We start from the raw sequence: 17,130 nt of genomic DNA, 5'->3' as shown, positions 1-17,130 counted from the left end.
ACAGCACGATGATGACCTGTAACGATTTGCACCAGTCATTTCAAAGTTATATTCTAGAATTGATTTTTTCACAATACTCACCTTACTCACTACTCCATGAATTGCCGAACTCCGGGACACTCTTCCTCCATAAACAATACATTGTATTTCGGATGCTCGAATCAATACCGAGACATTCATGTTGGCATGTTCGAATGCATACTCCTTACATTTTATTGCCTCCGCTTTTACTCCCTCCGCTAGTACAGTGCCGGTTGATGCCAGACAATTTTGCCCAGCAGGCAACCCGTTACAAGCAAAGGAAACCGTGGGCTAAACTGACTGCTCACAACCAGGGACGAGTGACACTGCTTGCGCTTAACCTCATGCAACTGCTGTGCCTTCTCGTTCCGCCAAATTCCCGTCGCATGTTGCAGTTCGTTACAATTCTCGTTAAACGCCAGCAGACGAAAACCGTGGTCATGCGGCGAGCAGATAATACGACCGTCGGGCGAAAAGCAGGACTCTCTGATGAATCCCTGATCTGTGATCGTTTCTTGTATGTAATAAAGCATACGGGGTACATTTTTACAAATCTTTTCGTTTGCTCGCTTCCTACCCGCACCGGTGTAACCGGTGCTAGCGGACGAGCTAACACCCGATACAATGCCGTAGATTTGGCCGCGGTTGTTGCGTACCTGTGGGCTCGGCATGTTCTTACGCTCCCGGAACGTTACCTCTGTGGCCCAAACGTCGGTGCTAGCATTTTCAGAGCGCAGGTTTCGTCTTGTAATCATAACGCGTCTGCCGCGACCATTCTGTCGACGTACGTTTGCTGCGGGTGGTTGCTGTCCGCTTGGGCCTACTTCAACATGCTGCGCTTCGTGCGGTGGTGATGATCTCGAAGTAACCAAATTGCTGCGACTTCCGGACGGTTGTGGATCAACGTTACCTTCCGCGTTAGCATTGGCCTCATTACTACCAACAGCGGGCTCTCTGTGCGATTCCACGGACGACATCATTTCTCGCATTGTTACATTCAGCCGGAACATGCCTCCCAATTCGCTGCCTCTAGCCGATCGGCCGGACATCCCGCTCGTGCCCGGTTGTGGATCGCGGGCCACATTGACACCGCTATTCGACGACTCCTCTGTCTGATCATTATCCTCTTCCCGACGATTCTGCTCTCGTTCTGCTAGCTCCTCCTCGTCTTCATCGGATTCCTCATCGTGCGGTAGCTCCTGTATATCGTGCACTACGGACCATTCGGTCATTTCGTCACTTGAAACGTTACGGGTGAGTGTACACCAACCTTGCGGGTGTATTGCTAGTGAGCTAATCATTTCCGGATTATTGTTGGGTGGAAAGTCCGTCACCAGCTCGATGCGGTTTTTCTTGCGCTTGGAATAAAACAAGTGCCTGAATCGTGCCGCCATCGGAATCAGCTGTCGGCCGACTTGCATTAAGCGATACACGTTGGGATAGAATCCTTCGAGATCGCCTGCCAGATTGGCGAGATCAAGATCATGGATAATGATCAAATAACCGCTGCTCATACTCAGTACAAGACGGCTTTCGTCCGGCGATAGACGAGAGCGCAACAGTCCGGAGGTGTGAAGTACCCGGCGATACACGGACCCGTACTCAGTGTAGTTGTTGATCTCCCATCCGTAAACCGATCCATCGAATCCAGACGACAGCAGCATACGGTCTCGCTTAGAGTACTCGATGTTCTTCACCCAACCGCTATGCCCGTTCAGGGTACGAAGCTTCGTGGTCAGATTGCGGATGTCCCACAGCGCGACTGTGGTGTCATCGGAACAGGTGGCAAATATTTGATGATCAATAAACTTTATGCAGTTCACACACTCCGTATGGGCGTTCTTCACCGCACAGATCTGTATCTCCGTCAGCGGGTCGAACAGTACGATCGATTTCTTTTGGCAGGCTGCCACCAGTAACGTGCCATCCGGGGAAAATTCTAAATTAAACGCACCTCCGTAGTCGCGCACAATGCCGGGAAAACGGCCGGGATCGTTCCATATTTTCTTCGGTTCCAGTGAACGGTAGATGGTCCGATGGATTGTATCTGCATCGCCAAAACGTGGCCCTAAGCCACGCTCCCGCCGTCCGCACCATTGATGAATGGGCATGAATTTATTCGAAGTACTGCCGCTCGTTTGCATCGTTGAAAGTGCGCTCTACTACCTTTCCTTTGCATCCACAATGTCCAATGATGTTACTCTGGAACGGTGCTCATGGCCAGCTACGCTAGTCGGGTTTACCGTGGGTTGGTCTTCCGTGATGCTTGCAAATATCTCACTTAAAACAGTTACAAAAAACATACATTCATTAATCCTAATGCCGGCACGCTTGCTATTGAGCAGGCAACACTATCACACCAAACTTACACACTTAATAATCGAAGGCTGTGCACTCGTAATTCACACATAAACAAAGCGCATGAAGGCAGCGCCCGTGCTGTGCCACATTAGCTAACATTACCTTTGCAGGTACGGTTTGTACCAGACTAAGCAAAGACATACTGACTCTTGAACTAAGATGATCTATACGCATTCTTCTTCTTCTTCGTGTACGCATTCAGGCGTTCTTGTTCTGACATTCCGTGTTGTTTTGAAACTGTATTTCCTTCGCATTGTACCGGGGAGTTCAAGTCTTTCTATGTTTCTTGGATAAAGTACAGAAATTTACATTTAGTTTTCTTTTGCCCGCGTTCTACTGTTTCTATCATGTCCCGTGTGACCAAGATTAAACATGTGCTCAAGGAACAGGAAGCGGACGACTTCGATGTGCCCAAAGAAAACCAACAAATCGTGCGCATTGTCGCTAGCCGGGGCAACAACCTGCACGAGGTGGAAACGGCACAGGACGGCGAGGAGCGGTTCCTGGTCTCGATGCCGGTCAAGTTTCGTAAAAATGTGTGGATCAAGCGTGGCAATTTCGTGCTGGTGGAACCGATCGAGGAAGGCAACAAGGTGAAGGCTGAAATTTGCCGCATCCTCACCCCGGAACACATCAAGGTGTTCGAAAAGGAAGGCGTTTGGCCGCGAAAGTTTAGCAGAAAGCGCGAGCTGGAAGATGATTTGGATGAGGATGGGCTATTCCGAAATACGAATCGCAAATTTCTAGCCCAGAGCTCGGACGATGATGATGATGATGAGGACGATGAGGACGATGACGACGATGAAGAGGAAAATGAAGATGACGACCAAGAGGAGGTGGAAAAACCGGAGGAAGGTGAAAATGCCGCGTCAAGGGTAGCCAATAACGGACAGAAATTGTCCTCGATGGACCGATGAGCCGAAAACAATCGATTAGTAGTCCGGTTTTATCTTGGTATTATGCGGCGATGCGTTTATTGTTTAGTTGTTAAGAATTATCAAAAACTGCTGAAGATACATATGTTTGTACATTTGTAAGTGTATGTACTTGACTCTTCTATTTGAAAGAATTTCCTTTCAAACGGTTATATATGTTTATTTTGACTTTGGCTTTTGTGAGAGATAGCTAGAAATCCCGATGGAACAAGATGTAGCATATTCCTTCCAATTATTTTCTTATTACAGACGGCATTGTAATGCTATTATTCGTGCGATCAGAAAACATCGATCATGCGATCTTAGAGAGCATAAAAGCAGAATGACACCATGCGTAGCCCAATTGCACTATACATATGTGGCACGAGAAACAGGGTTTGAGCAGATTTAAGCGAGCTCCCTGAACTACATCGACAGCACTACCTTTAATTATTTAATGCTAAAATGGATGCAACGGCAAATCCAGCCGTTTACATCGAATCAAATCCTTCTTCTCGTCCTTGCCCTGGTTGGTTAGAAGCAGTTTTAGGGCTTTTCAATATTCTTCCAATCTCAGTTACTAACTTAATAGAGAGGTATATGTTTACCGTTCTAAAGTGGTAATTAAAACAGCAATCTAATCTAAAAACAATTGTTTTCAAATTTACATTCAACCAAACCGAGTCTGCGTTGTATTATAGAATGCAATGTTGTGCATTTATCGAACGGTTTACTTTTGTTCATACTGTGCGCAAAACGTATGGTGTTCTATTACGTGCAATTCTATTTTTTGTTTTCATATTTTCCATTCACTCTCTATGTGTGCTGCTGATTCACTAACAAAAATGCACATTAATCTACTCGAAAACCCTGATCGTATTAAAAGTACACGATCAATCAACGAACCTAACCAACGTGCTCGTACCTAATGTTTGCTAAAAACGCGAAGGAAACAAATTCTACGCAATTGCTCTACTCAATCTACTTCCGTTGCTCTGCTTGCATAAGTATGTGCTCTCGCAACTAAGTAAAATGTAGGCACTTGTAGTGTGGATTAGAGTTAAAATGAATAGCAATGACTGCCACCTGCTACCGGATAAACCGCCATCCTTCATGGGCAACTATTACGAGGCGGTGGTTTTTGTTAGCTGTTGGGGCCAATTTAAAGCTCCATTGTATCTTCCTAAACACCAAAGAATGGGAATGGATCATTCCAAACTTTCCATTACATTTAATCACCTTTCTAAGTTTGTTTGGTAAAACTTGGTAAACTTTACTGGCTATGGAAACTTTTAAGGAATCAATGTACATGATGTACAATGATGTACATAAAAGAAATATAATAAGAAAACTATACTGCAGCAATTACACTACCAGTATTTAAATTGCCAAAGAAACCTTTTCTTATTTGTGGTACCTTGCATAGCTTATCAGCATTTATGAACGATTAGCAAGACTGTGATCGTCAATGTAAGCTTTTTTAAACACACAATAGCTCGTTTAAATTGCGTTTCACTTCGGTGGAAAGTGAAGTGAGCCAGCTTTAATCACGCCGTGTTATCTCAGCGCGTTACGTTCAAACAGTGGATATTCGTAGTACTTTTTAGATCGTATCATACTGTACTAGTCTCGTCCTGTACATCTTTGGTTAGGGTTATAATTATACTTTTGCATCGTTGTTAGGGTAGGAAATGGAATGTTTTAAATAAAAGCGTTGTAGCATTGGCCTTCCCATACAGGTATTCAATTTTGGTGACCATTCTTATGCTCTCAGGAAATAATTCTACTCCGTTGTTTTGTTCTTAAGCGTGTGAGGAGTGTTTTTTTATGTTTTTATCATTGAGGATTTTAGATTATTCAATCCAACTGTGTATTTGATCCTTCGAGTCAGTTATATTTGACTTGACCGACTATTCTGCTATGGAAGGGGTAAACCAATAAATTACAGACAGCTAAAGCCCAAATTTTGTATGGTTGAGGCAGACTGGTCTTGGACAACATATGGTTGCAACGAAAAAATATTAAAGATCATTTTAAAATTGTCTCGCTTGCTAATCCGTACGTTCAACTTAATATTAGCACTTTTGAATAAATAGCTTAAAAATAATCAACAAATATAACGGAACCATATTTATGTTGGCTGCCAAGAGGGTGCCCTTTAAAGGGTGCCCTTAATATAAAATAAAATAAAATCGCTAGTGCTTCAAATATTCCTCGGTATTCCTCCGCAATTATGAATTAATATTACCAATTCGGCTTACGGATTAACTGGGTCACTTTCCACAGCCTTCGACTGAGCGATGCTTTCCATTTCCTTCTCATCACGTTCCTTCTGCTCGCCGTCGTTATTTTCCTCCTCATTACCACGATCGGCTTCTTCAATCCTAATCATTTGAACTTCACAGTTGATCGAATCCTTATCCGTCGATTCCCGAGGACTTTCCCTAACGTTTATGCTTTGCTCTTGTCCAGCAAGCTTAGGAGAAGTCTCCGCAGAACTGATGGGTAATGTAGACGGCCGCGAAAGCTTATTGTTGCAACTCACCAACAACTGCTCCTTGGCTGCATCGTCCAACATCTTACCAAAAGGAAACTTTTCTGGCATCTGTTCTAGCTGGGGCGTATGTACGGCCACAATTTCCGTTTGAGTTTCACTGGAGCACTGGAGTTGTTGGGAAGCGTTACTCGTCGACGGTTGCGCAGGTTGCGGAACATGTACCAAGAACTGCATACAGCTTACTATGTCACGTACCGCGCCCTGCAACTGTTGCACCTGGTTCATTAGCATCGAACAGGACTTTGTCAGATCCTGGAGCGTACTGTGCTCCCCGCCGTCTCCCGCAAGTTGTTCGCAATTTTCTTCTTCTTCCGATACCGTTACTTGCGTAGGCCCACTGATGTTCTGGGTGGCGAATGATTGTTCCGCTGGATTCATAGAGGAAACTTTCCTCCACAACTGACGCAAAGCTTTCATCTGGAGTTGTTGAATTTTGCGTCCCGACTCCAACTGTTCTTTTGTTATCTGCATGTCCTTCGTCAGCTGTAAAATATGATCGTTTGTTCGCTTATGGAATAATTTTTCCACCACATCCCGTGTCCGTTTGCGAGTTACATAGCCACGCCAAAGCTTCTGAATGAGAATGGCCGAATTTTCAGTTGCCTTATTATCGTCCATCGTCTCCTTGGCCGCAGGTACACCCGACAACGCAGCTTCTTTATCCTTCATTTTTAATCCCGACCCCTGCCCTACGTGCTGAAAGGTGTGATGCGTTTGTTGCTGAGCCGCTTTGTGACGAATGGTGCGCAGTTTTTCAACATTGATCGTTTCACTATCGTCGTCCGAGCTTACAGCATTGCTCGACCCACCCTCCGACGGTGTTGCTATAGCAGCATGCACAGAATATTTCGATTGTGATGATACGGGTCTGGAATGGCTATTGCTACCACCACCACCACCGTTGCTGCTGTGGCTGTTGAGTGTTTTTCGCGGCGAAAGAGAGGGCGAAGAACGCTCACTGCTGTTATTGCGTTTCGCCGTGCGAGGACTTCCGCTTTTGGGATTTACGGTTGCCACCGGGATGCCTCCACCCGCTTGACTTCCCCCCGTTCGATGGATGTCTGCAAACGGAATAAGCGTTTCATATTTGCATGCCTACTTGCAAAAGTATGCATCTTGTACCATACCTTTAGTTTTTACAGCTTTGGGAATCTGCGGCGTCTGTGGTTGCGGCTGCATATTACAATGTTGCATATTTCGTTGCACGATACTAGCAGCCGTTGTCGTAGTGGGTCCACAGTCAGGGCTCATCAAGGATTCGGGTACCGGCACCATTTTAGATGCAGCTGTTAGTGGCCCCCCTCCAGTAATGACAGCGGGGTTTAATGTTTGATCTAGATGGCATGTAATAGAAGGGAAATTACTAGATAATACATGATAGAAAAATGACAAAACTCACCATTATACAAATTTCCATGGTTTTGGTTCGTTGCTGTCGAATGTTGTTTGCTCAACACAATACATTCGTTTCCTGTACCGGTACCGGCCATACTATTGGCAGAAGCGGCAGTGTTATTACTGCTCGCCAGCATGTTTGGATCCAAGCTCTGCGACATAATAGTGCTGTCTGAAGTTATATTATCAATTAACGACCGTGTCAGCTCGAACAGCTGCGATCCTCCAGAGCTGCTCTCGCTATGCCCAGATGACATTGAATTGTTCGAAAGGTTACCATGGTAACTGTTTGACATGGCATCCGGAGAGTTTTGACGCCCGCTTAAACGCGATACGCGAGGCGACTGTATGCGCGTTGCTTGGCCCTTCCGCCGCAGTGACGATGGCGAATTGTTTGCCGATTGATTTGCTCCATCGCTGCCGAGTGTTGTTTGTTCCTGCAACTGGCGCTGATGTTGCTGCGCTTTGCTAAGTATAAGTCGAAGTTTTCGCTCGTTTTGGTTTTCCAACGCTTCGCCAGACAATGGGCACACGCTGCTTAGATAGCGAGCCAGTGCAATTTGTTCGCCGATTCGGAATTGGCGACCCCGTCCCTGGCTGTACAACCATTCCGCTTTCAGACTCTCGATGGCAGTGACCACAAACCCATCAATATGCTTCACACTCATGCACCAATTCAACACGAATGGGCGGTAGTCAAATCCACTATAAATAGAGAGCAGTGTCTAAACTAACCCAGCAGCGCAAAAACCTAACATTCTTTACTACTTACACTACGTTTCCGGCCATCTGGACGCACGGATTGTCCGCTATCGTGATGCTGTTGAGATTGTTCAGGTGGCTTAGTGTGCAAATTTCATTCAGATCCGCAATGTTATTCTTTGCTAAGGTTAACGTTTCCAGCGATTGAGGTAAGTGTTTATCACATTGCCTTAAATGCGATATGCGGTTTCCGTTGAGATAGAGTTCCTGCAAGAAAAGAAGAACAATATTAAAAGGAACTAATAGCGAACCAGAATCAGGGGTGCATCGAATGCTACAAACCTTTAGGTTTTTTAAGTAAGATATATCCGATACACTGGTGATACTGTTTTCCGAAAGATTCAAATACTGAAGGTTTACGTTCGTATTCAAATGTTCGATGGTTTTAATATTGTTGCACTCCAGATTCAAGTGCGTCAAGTACACTAAATCTTTTAGCCCTTCTATCGTGAGGATCCCGTTGTAAGACAGATTTAACTCGCGTAAACAATGCAATCGACAAACGCCGTACATACGCAGCAGCTGGTTTTTGCACAACGATAGCTGAAAGAATCAATTGATATGACGATGATGTGGTGACCGCTGCAAGATGCACGCCGCTTTGCTTACCTTCTCGATCTTCAAGTACGAATCAATATTATCTATCTTCTGTAGCTCATTGTCGTCCAGTATCAACACTTTGTATTGCTGCGCGTCTTCCATTTTCGGCACCTTTTTGAGACATTTCTTCGCCAAATCCAGCGTGGGCTTTTGTGCTTCGATTTCCAAATCTGTAAATAAACATTCCACCGAACAGGGAGCATGGCCAAAAAGACGCAGATGGAGAAAAGGGCATTTGCTATTCTTTATGACTGGTGCGGCTAGCCTACAGCAAAACAAGCCCCGTTCAAGCAACTCCTTTGTGCTTGAAGGCACTACTGATTGCTTGCCCCATGTACATACCCATGTCGTTCAAAGCGTGTGTCGCCGATTGCAATGTTTTACTCTGCGTAATGTAAATGTTTTTCACTTTTGATCCACCAATTTCAACTTCGTCCTTTTTCCGTGAGCTCTCAGCTTGTGCCAAATTTCAACAATCCATAAAAAAACCCTGCGTTTTTATGAATGACACTCCAGTTCTTGGCTTTAATTAAGGCTCACTAACACAAACACGTCCCGTCGCCAATCTCCCATGCGTACTGGCTGCGCTGTCCTGATGAGGATACGCGCAAGGATGCAAACCTCTCGACGCGGTACTGTAGACACACTCGCCAGGACACTCACCGCACGCCTGCCGACAAACAACCAAAAAACAAGCTACAAACAATAGAACGGCAACAATAAATAAAAACCGTGCGCTCAACAAACACCGAAAATCACAAGCAGCACAACAGCTTCGTTCAAAATTGGCGCGAAACGACAACCATCTCGTGGTCGCTAGCTCTATTTGTGTTCATCCATGTGGGAAATAACGTCACCACCGGCGGAGATGCTCGTTGACAGTTGTTTTGTTTACAATCGTATCACAAAAATCGTGGCCCTTCTTGCAGCCGCTGCGAGTGAAGAACGGAAAGCAACTAAAAATGAAACCGTACGAGAGTTTTGTGTTTCCCGAGCTACCCTTGGACATTAGGTAAATGCTGTGTGCTTTTATTAAGACTAGCAAAATCATGATGTAACGATACCGTGCTTTGCTTTCTTTGTGCCAAAGGGAAAAGCTGTTCCAAAAGGACAACGCAATGGTTGTGGTTGGAGTGTTGGGCAAATCAAACGAGGCGCACTGCAACAAATTACTCGAGTTCAATATGCTTCACTCCCATCCATCGTTAACGGACGAGGCAGGAATTGATGTAAGGTTAATTTTTTTTCTGATCAAAAACATTTTCCTTATATGCACACTACACCGTGCTTCTCCTCTTCCTTTTAGTGCCGTGTGAAGTTTTACTTTCGTACCGAAGGGCAAACTTTGTTTCTACATTTCGACGCACCGTTCGATAACTTTGTGCTCTTACACTTAGCCGAACGGATGATGCTGGAAAAGACTGACGAATCGCCGTTACATTTCATCGAATTCAACAGCGCCATTCGCACCCGTTTCGCGAGAGTTCTGTTGCTAGCGCTCCAAGTATGCCACATCCTGGTAGTGGTAGAGCCATCAATATCATTCGACATGTCCTATCTGTCGATATTCAAGTCGTTGAAAATCATCCGCGAAAAGTATGTGCTGAAATTTCTGCCCAAAATGCTGAAAAACGCAAACGTGGGATCCTTCATGGGCAAAGAATGCCGGCTGTGCAGTCCACGGCTACTGTTTATGTTCAACCTTCCGGACAATGGTGAGGCTCATTCACTGGACGAAATTGATATGCTCGAAACAAAGGTAGAAGATTACATCAACAAAACGCTTCGTAATGAATTTATCATCACAAACAACAGTGCAATGTCGCTGTTTTCGCTGCCGAAAATGAAACAATTTGTTTTCTTCAACGAAGCCAAACCATGCAATCAAGATCCTCTGATGGATTCGATCGATATGCTCTCAATGTATCTTGCGAAGCAGCAGCAGAACAGCGCAGGCACGCTGCCCGAAAGTGAGGAACAACAGATTTTGGAGCAAGCAAAACCATACGACTGCTTTGGATTTCCATCCAATTTTAAGTTCGAGCTCAAAGACCCGATCGAAGAAGACGAACGAAGCATATTTAGCCTGGTACAGGATCATGTGGAGGACGCGTTGGATACCGGTTTCGATGAGAGTGAAAATCCTGGCAGGCAAAGAATTCGGACGCATTTTGTGGTAAATATACACGGTCCCCATGTTTTGCTGTATCTGTTTATGATCGAGTTTGCTTCATTTTTATAGCTTCCATCCACCCATGCTTGGTACGAGATGTTTAAATACATGCACCAGCTGTTCATCGAGAATCCAAACGATCCGTATTACGACGCCTACGATTCAGATTATGTAAGTAAAGGTACAACCAAAGGCCCGAGAACAAATATGCATATCTTGCGGTTATTTTTCAGAAAGCTTACCTACAAAACTTCCATGACATCGTCGATATTGATGAGCGATTTTTCGGCGAAATTTGTGAGCAGGGTCTCGATTTGGCTACGCTCAAGTACAAGGACATGTTACCGCCGCACTATAGTGCGTCCTTCCATGAAACCAAGTACCACGAAGCATTAAATCTGCTGCTCGAGTATGCACGAGGACCTGAGCTGAAACCTAGCATCCAAAAGCTGAAGGAGTACTGCGACGCGATTTGGCAGAGCGGTAAACAGCAGTGCGAATATCCGAGTTTGCGTGGTAATCCGTGTGTGCTAGGCAAGCACAAATCCATCGACCTTGCGGAGCATTCGAGTGGAGTAATTTACGTGTCCTCGTGCAACTGTGGCAGGACGCAAGGCCACCGCGAAGATCCGTACACCATTCGGCAGGCAAACTATGAATTTTATCAAATGATCGCAAAAAGTTGCAGCAATTGCAATCGTCTAGAACGGGTCCAATTTCCAGTGTTTGAGCCTTCGAGTAGCGACTTTCGCGCAGCGGAGTTCATAAACAAAAACTTTTCCAACCTGATGTCGTTCGATAGTACCGGCCGTACAGCATCCGATTTCGGACCAAATGTGCGTGCCATACCCGGCCATTCGCCTTTCCTATCCGGTAGTCAGCGAAGTCAAAATAGCTCAGCCAGTTTAAGCTTTAACATTGCTTCGGATGGTGAAGAAGATGAAGAAGAAGGAAATATTGACAAAAAAGGAGAAGGTCGATCTAATCGGCGGGAGCAAGATCCCGCAGAGGAAAGAAATGATACAGACCAGTGCGACCAGATGGATGATGCTCGCCTCAATGATGATGATGATGATGAGGATGACGATCAACTTGCATCGAATAACGAGGAAATGAACGAAATAGTGATAAAATTAGGCGCATTAAAACACGGAAGCGATGCATCACCAGGAGGGATAGGACACCCGGCAGCACCGGCCAGATTGCCATCTACCACTGAGTATCTTCCCGGCATGTTGCACATCGCTAGCCCTGCTGGATTGTTGCCACGCTTCCCGTCATGGTCACTGGTATGCTTAGGTTCTAGCTCTATCTATACGCACAATACCGGTTTGCCGGAACACGTGCAGAGTGGGTTCCTCTCCGGTTCGAATTTCCTCCTGCCGTGGGACGTAAGCGTACGCCTAGAGCATGCGCAATGTTGGGCCGCATCGTACGAAAAAATTCGCAACCGCAAAAAAGGAAACCCACATTCATCGAAAAGCTTCGAGCACAACAAAACGTTTACGCTGAAAATATTCATCGGCGTAGAGTACGAGTGTTTGCGCGGCCATCGGTTCATTCTGAATGCGCCCGACAGTATCCTTCGCTGTGGGTCCGAAATCGTTCGAAACAGCGGTAGTAAGGTCGTGTTTAACGACATGCCGATCTACTTCCCCTGCCCTTGTCGAAATACGATCAACAACACGGCGCAGCTGATGCGAGTGCACATCATTACACCGAAGGCACCGGTGAATGTTATCATTGATCCGAAGGTGAAACTTTTCCAGAACAACATGCAGAACAGCATTACCTTCACGACGGGCATGACCGAACCGATCAAGCTGACGCAAAGCTCTTACTGGATATTACGCTTACCGTTCGTGTATGAAGGTGATAGTGGGCCATTAATGGCACCGACCGATGTCAATCCGGCCAGTGCGATTATGCACGGGGTGCTTCTGGCTGGTATGTATGGTATAAGAGAGAACGAGCTGAACGAGGAAACGATCGGCATTTCCAATCCATCCGGATAATATCAAATAGTGTACACCAAGAACAGCAAGTGCAAAAAATGACGATAGTATCGGAACTTGATAATTGCACTCTAAACCTACTGTCTTCAGATGATTGTTATTATAAGGCTTTTTAAACGCTGTAGCTTTTTTTGTTAAATTAAACGCTGTAGCTTTTTCGGAACGTAAAATTTTGAATACTACAAAAATACGTAATATTTTCGATGACGAAGTAAAAAATTCATATCAAATCTAAAACGGACACTCTAAGGCTTGTTTTAAGTGATGACGAATCATTGTTTTTTATGTTTTGCTAACGATTATTATACTTTAAATTACATCAAGTAATATGGGCACTTCAGTCTAACAAATACCGTTACACGCTGTACTTGATGGTTTGCACTCTTTTCGTGCTGAATTGCTGGCATAAGGCTGGTAATATTGGGAATCCTATAGCACAACAGAATCTGTCACTGTTTGCGTTTGCTCAACTGGCAAAAAAAAGGCAAATGTATTTGTACAAAAAGAAACAACGTTTCAAAAACATTGATAAGCGCGTGTTTACGTTGCGTTGAAATTGTTCAGCTAGTACGGATCGTTGTGGCGTACGATGAGCAACCAGATTGTAGCAGACATCTGCTTCGTGTGCTGATCGTTCGAGGGACACACCTTCAGCCACCGATTTACACCATGTGGACAGATGCAACGACAGCCCGGATTACGCTGAATACGATCCGATTTGTGGTGTTGGTCTGTTTCCTGTTGCCATTTTTCTTCGCCAGTTATGCAAGTAATGCGTACTTTTTTGTTCGATAAAGCCTTCTTGAAAGCGCTAAAAAAATGATTTATTTTTCTTTCCTTTCAGCGGTTGCGCTCTCCCGTCAGCTGTGGCTGATTATCTTGTGCTGGCGCTATCCTTGGTTGAAGCGAACCAATGTACATGGGATCAAAAGCTTCGTCGATCGGACCCGCAATCCTGAGGTGCTGTGTGTGCTAATGGAGATGGAAGGTAAGTTTGTGGTTATGCGCGAGTTTCGATTACCGAAATGCGATAAACCAATCGGAGTGTTTTGTTTCTTCTTGTGCTACTCACTAGGTGAAATTGATGTTGTACAGCTGCGGGATGAATTTTTACACCACATTCGCGATTGCAGCAGCAGCCATATGCGGCTATGCCTGCCGCAATTTATTTTACCCTTTATGTCTTGCTGGAACAAGTATCCGTGGCTGAAGGGGTAATGGGGTGAATCATTGCTTTGCTTCGTTGCGCTTGTCTAAAACTATGTTTTTCTTATTCCCGATCTTCCTCGACCGCTAGAACCAGCAGTGCCGACGAACACATAGTATTGGCCCCAGCCATACAGCGAGGACGTCCAATAAAAGAACTGATGTGTTTGTTAAACATCGCTACCACAACTGCCGGCAGCGCAAGCTTGAAAGATCCGTTGATAACAAATGCTAAACCCGCTGCTCTTCACTGGCAAATCGTTTGCATTCCGGTAATTGGTGAATCGGCCCCGGACTGCAACGACCGTTGCGTCACCTCGCACTATCTGTTGTATGCGATCGATCTACAGCTTTTGAATGAGACAGAGAAACGCAACCTAAGCTACATCCCCTTTAACGGATACCTCGAACGAGGCGAACAACCAATGGTTGACAATGTACTGGCGAAACCTTACTACATTCCGCGCCTGTGGAACTACATTTTCTCGACCATACATTACCGCTGGAACGAGTTTGTCTACCAACACGATCCACTCGAATCGCCGGACATAGACCGCAAGCAGTACACAGGAATGGGTCAACTACTGTCTGCGCTGTTCATTTCCATCGTGTACGTTTGCGGTGACTTTGTGTGCTCTTTTCGGTCCATCAAAGGAAGTCCTTTGGATAAAATAGATTATCTTCAACGGTTGATTGAACGCGAGATCGAGAAGCGCAATCTTACGATACGAACGATTTGGGACACATTTCGGCAGTCCATCGAACCGGTCAATTTCGCGAAAGAGGTTACGTTTTTTATCTGGAAAACTATCGCCACGATCACGCTCATGGTCCCGTGGTACGGATGGAAGGAAACGGAAGCGTTGTTATTGTACCTTTCGAAAGGGACGATCAATAGTGATACGATGGTAGGATTCATCGTTGAATGCACTCCCATATGCTACGGCGTATTGCTCGAGTGTTGGCGCATGCTGTGGCTCCTGGTGGAGGTCACGCTACAACTCAATGAATAATAGCTTAAAAGTATTTCGTGAAGCAAAAACTACATACCGAGAACAAAACCACAAGTGTTCATAAATTCAAAGTATCTTATATTATCCAGAGAGTTACATTTGTGGACCCATGTAGAAAGGTTCCTTGCAAACCGACATCAATGTGCACAGCATGTTGTGTCCATCCACATCGAAACTTTCCGTTTTCTCCCCGCTGTTGAAGTACGTTATTATCTAGAATGGAATGAAAGGAAATCAATTAGATTAGCTTCCGTAGCATACAGTTGTACCTGTAATCTAAGGAAAGCAGCTACACACCTCCTTTCCGCGAACCGTATCATTGGGAGCCGCAATGCCTATCACTTCGACCCATCCTGAGCAAACACCATTCAAGGGATCCGAAAGTTGCACCTGGACATTGACTCCGTCCGTCGATTTGCCGCTGAACGATTTGCAACCATCGTCGGCGCGTTCCACCTTTAAATGGATGCTGATCGGTTGGCCAACGTGGCGTTTCATCAGCGCTCCGTTCACGATCGTTCTTCGTTCGAATTGTAGCATTTTGCTGATGTTGCTTAAAACAATACTGTAGGACGCACTTTTGTCGATTCGTGCAGAGCAAAGCCGTGAATCTTCCTGCGTTTGGTGATGTTGCCGCTGTTTTTGTTGTGTAGCCCGCGCGATTTTGATAGAAGCATAACTTCCCCAACCAGTGTGGCCAGATTATTTTGGCGGTTTTCGGTAGGCGCATCAAAATTTTATCGGTAGTTTTCGGTAGGTTAAAACTCGAAACTTAACTCGAGTTGAAAGAAGTGAAAGCGAAAAAAGTGTTAAGCGTGATGGGAGGGGGGGGGGGGTATTAATGCGCAAAATTAAAGTTCCATATCAAAAGAATATGCATCCTTTACTTAGGATATGGATTAGATTAGGTTCAGCGGTTACACAAATGAAGGTCTTTCTGAAGTGTTGATCTGAAAATGGTACTAGGAATTCTAAACCAAAGAATAACTAAGATGCTCATTCTTTTTGCTCAGTGGTGGCAAGTTATTTTTCTTGGGGCTCCACGCGACCGCTTTGGGCCACTGCAGTGCTCCATTGGATACGATTTTATCGTACGTGCTGTAATTTGATTTTCGCTGGATTATTTAGATTGATTTGATTGTTTGGCTGAGTTTCATCGTTCAATGATTACAAAAAATTGAGATTTTTTCCTTCAAACCCAAATATATATACATCGGTATTTGTGGTCACTTTGCCCACAGGGCAGGCGAGCTTTTTGGCGGCCACCGTCGCAAAACCGTCGCAAAACGTCAAAACCGGCGTCGCATGTACTGCAAACCGACGTCGCCAGCGAGCGAAACTCGCAACGATTTCGAGGCGCTGGCGACGGTCGTTTTTGACGTTTTGCGACGGTTATTGACCTTTCGAGTGAGCTTTTGCCCTGCGGTCCAGTGTGGCCAGATTATATTGGCAGATTTCGGCAGGAGCACTGTTGACAACGCAACCATTTAACCGTCTTGTGTACGACCAAAAAACTTTACGTAATCGTACTACCGCCTACCCGGGTAGGCCATACAATTTGTATGGAAGAATGATGTTTTTTGTGATTAAAAGAGTATATCTTTTGAATTTGTTGTAAGATTTGAATGAAAACTGTCTTATAGGTTCATAATAATGTTTTATAACATATCGTTGTAAAATTCGAATTTTAAAAATCCTATCAATATTTTTTTTAATCAAAAATGTGCAGTAACTCCAACACCCCAACCGGCCTTGATGCATGTTTTAAGTGGATGCTTATGTCTTTTTCTTTTCTTTCAAATGTTGTATTACAGTTGTGTACAGTTAAATTTTATTGCATGATGTGTAACAATATTTTGAAATTAACACTGAAATCATCTCTTTTAAAATGATACCAACCACTACAAGCAAACGAAATAGAATTGGCTGAAAGTTAACACACACATTCATACTTTTGTCATAGTGTTACTGCCGAATAGGAATGGGTGTTTTGGAGTGCACCAATGGCACCCACGGCTCCAGAGCCAGATCTACACCAACAGCTCCAGAGCCGGATCCGCACCAACAGCTCCGGAGCCGGCTCCGTACCAACAGCCCGGAGCCGGCGGCGAAT

General features: G+C 44.9%; 6 protein-coding genes across 6 annotated transcripts; 3 read left to right on the top strand and 3 right to left on the bottom strand.

Annotated features, from left to right (window-relative positions):
- Positions 1-175: 175 nt before the first annotated feature.
- On the bottom strand, positions 176-2,506 carry LOC120904671 (DDB1- and CUL4-associated factor 10 homolog). The gene is made up of 2 exons (XM_040314864.1): positions 2,391-2,506; positions 176-2,301 (listed from the first exon to the last, which is right to left on the bottom strand). Exon 2 carries the CDS (start codon positions 2,163-2,165, stop codon positions 240-242), a length of 1,926 nt encoding a protein of 641 aa, XP_040170798.1. The 5' UTR covers positions 2,166-2,301; positions 2,391-2,506; the 3' UTR covers positions 176-239.
- An 84-nt stretch (positions 2,507-2,590) lies between these two features.
- On the top strand, positions 2,591-3,424 carry LOC120900255 (probable RNA-binding protein EIF1AD). Its single transcript, XM_040307013.1, has one exon. It carries the CDS (start codon positions 2,730-2,732, stop codon positions 3,297-3,299), a length of 570 nt encoding a protein of 189 aa, XP_040162947.1. The 5' UTR covers positions 2,591-2,729; the 3' UTR covers positions 3,300-3,424.
- Positions 3,401-9,223, bottom strand: LOC120900251. The gene is made up of 7 exons (XM_040307010.1): positions 8,953-9,223; positions 8,620-8,780; positions 8,293-8,553; positions 8,021-8,217; positions 7,253-7,953; positions 6,981-7,187; positions 3,401-6,914 (listed from the first exon to the last, which is right to left on the bottom strand). The coding sequence occupies exons 1-7, from the start codon at positions 8,954-8,956 to the stop codon at positions 5,554-5,556; spliced, it is 2,892 nt and encodes a 963-aa protein (XP_040162944.1). The 5' UTR covers positions 8,957-9,223; the 3' UTR covers positions 3,401-5,553.
- A 240-nt stretch (positions 9,224-9,463) lies between these two features.
- Positions 9,464-13,048, top strand: LOC120900250 (protein SMG8). Its single transcript, XM_040307009.1, has 5 exons — positions 9,464-9,622; positions 9,701-9,839; positions 9,917-10,786; positions 10,853-10,954; positions 11,017-13,048. The coding sequence occupies exons 1-5, from the start codon at positions 9,573-9,575 to the stop codon at positions 12,796-12,798; spliced, it is 2,943 nt and encodes a 980-aa protein (XP_040162943.1). The 5' UTR covers positions 9,464-9,572; the 3' UTR covers positions 12,799-13,048.
- Positions 13,049-13,322: 274 nt separating this feature from the next.
- Positions 13,323-15,101, top strand: LOC120900253. Its single transcript, XM_040307011.1, has 4 exons — positions 13,323-13,567; positions 13,643-13,786; positions 13,874-14,012; positions 14,096-15,101. Exons 1-4 carry the CDS (start codon positions 13,468-13,470, stop codon positions 15,015-15,017), a joined length of 1,305 nt encoding a protein of 434 aa, XP_040162945.1. The 5' UTR covers positions 13,323-13,467; the 3' UTR covers positions 15,018-15,101.
- LOC120900256 (replication protein A 14 kDa subunit B-like) lies at positions 15,075-15,679 on the bottom strand. The gene is made up of 2 exons (XM_040307015.1): positions 15,315-15,679; positions 15,075-15,230 (listed from the first exon to the last, which is right to left on the bottom strand). The coding sequence occupies exons 1-2, from the start codon at positions 15,555-15,557 to the stop codon at positions 15,111-15,113; spliced, it is 363 nt and encodes a 120-aa protein (XP_040162949.1). The 5' UTR covers positions 15,558-15,679; the 3' UTR covers positions 15,075-15,110.
- Positions 15,680-17,130: the final 1,451 nt, after the last annotated feature.

This window comes from Anopheles arabiensis, chromosome 3, assembly GCF_016920715.1.
Source record: "Anopheles arabiensis isolate DONGOLA chromosome 3, AaraD3, whole genome shotgun sequence".
NCBI lineage: Eukaryota > Metazoa > Arthropoda > Insecta > Diptera > Culicidae > Anopheles > Anopheles arabiensis.
The sequence above is the reverse complement of the archived record's forward strand: the minus strand, read 5'-3'. Positions and strand labels throughout refer to the sequence as shown.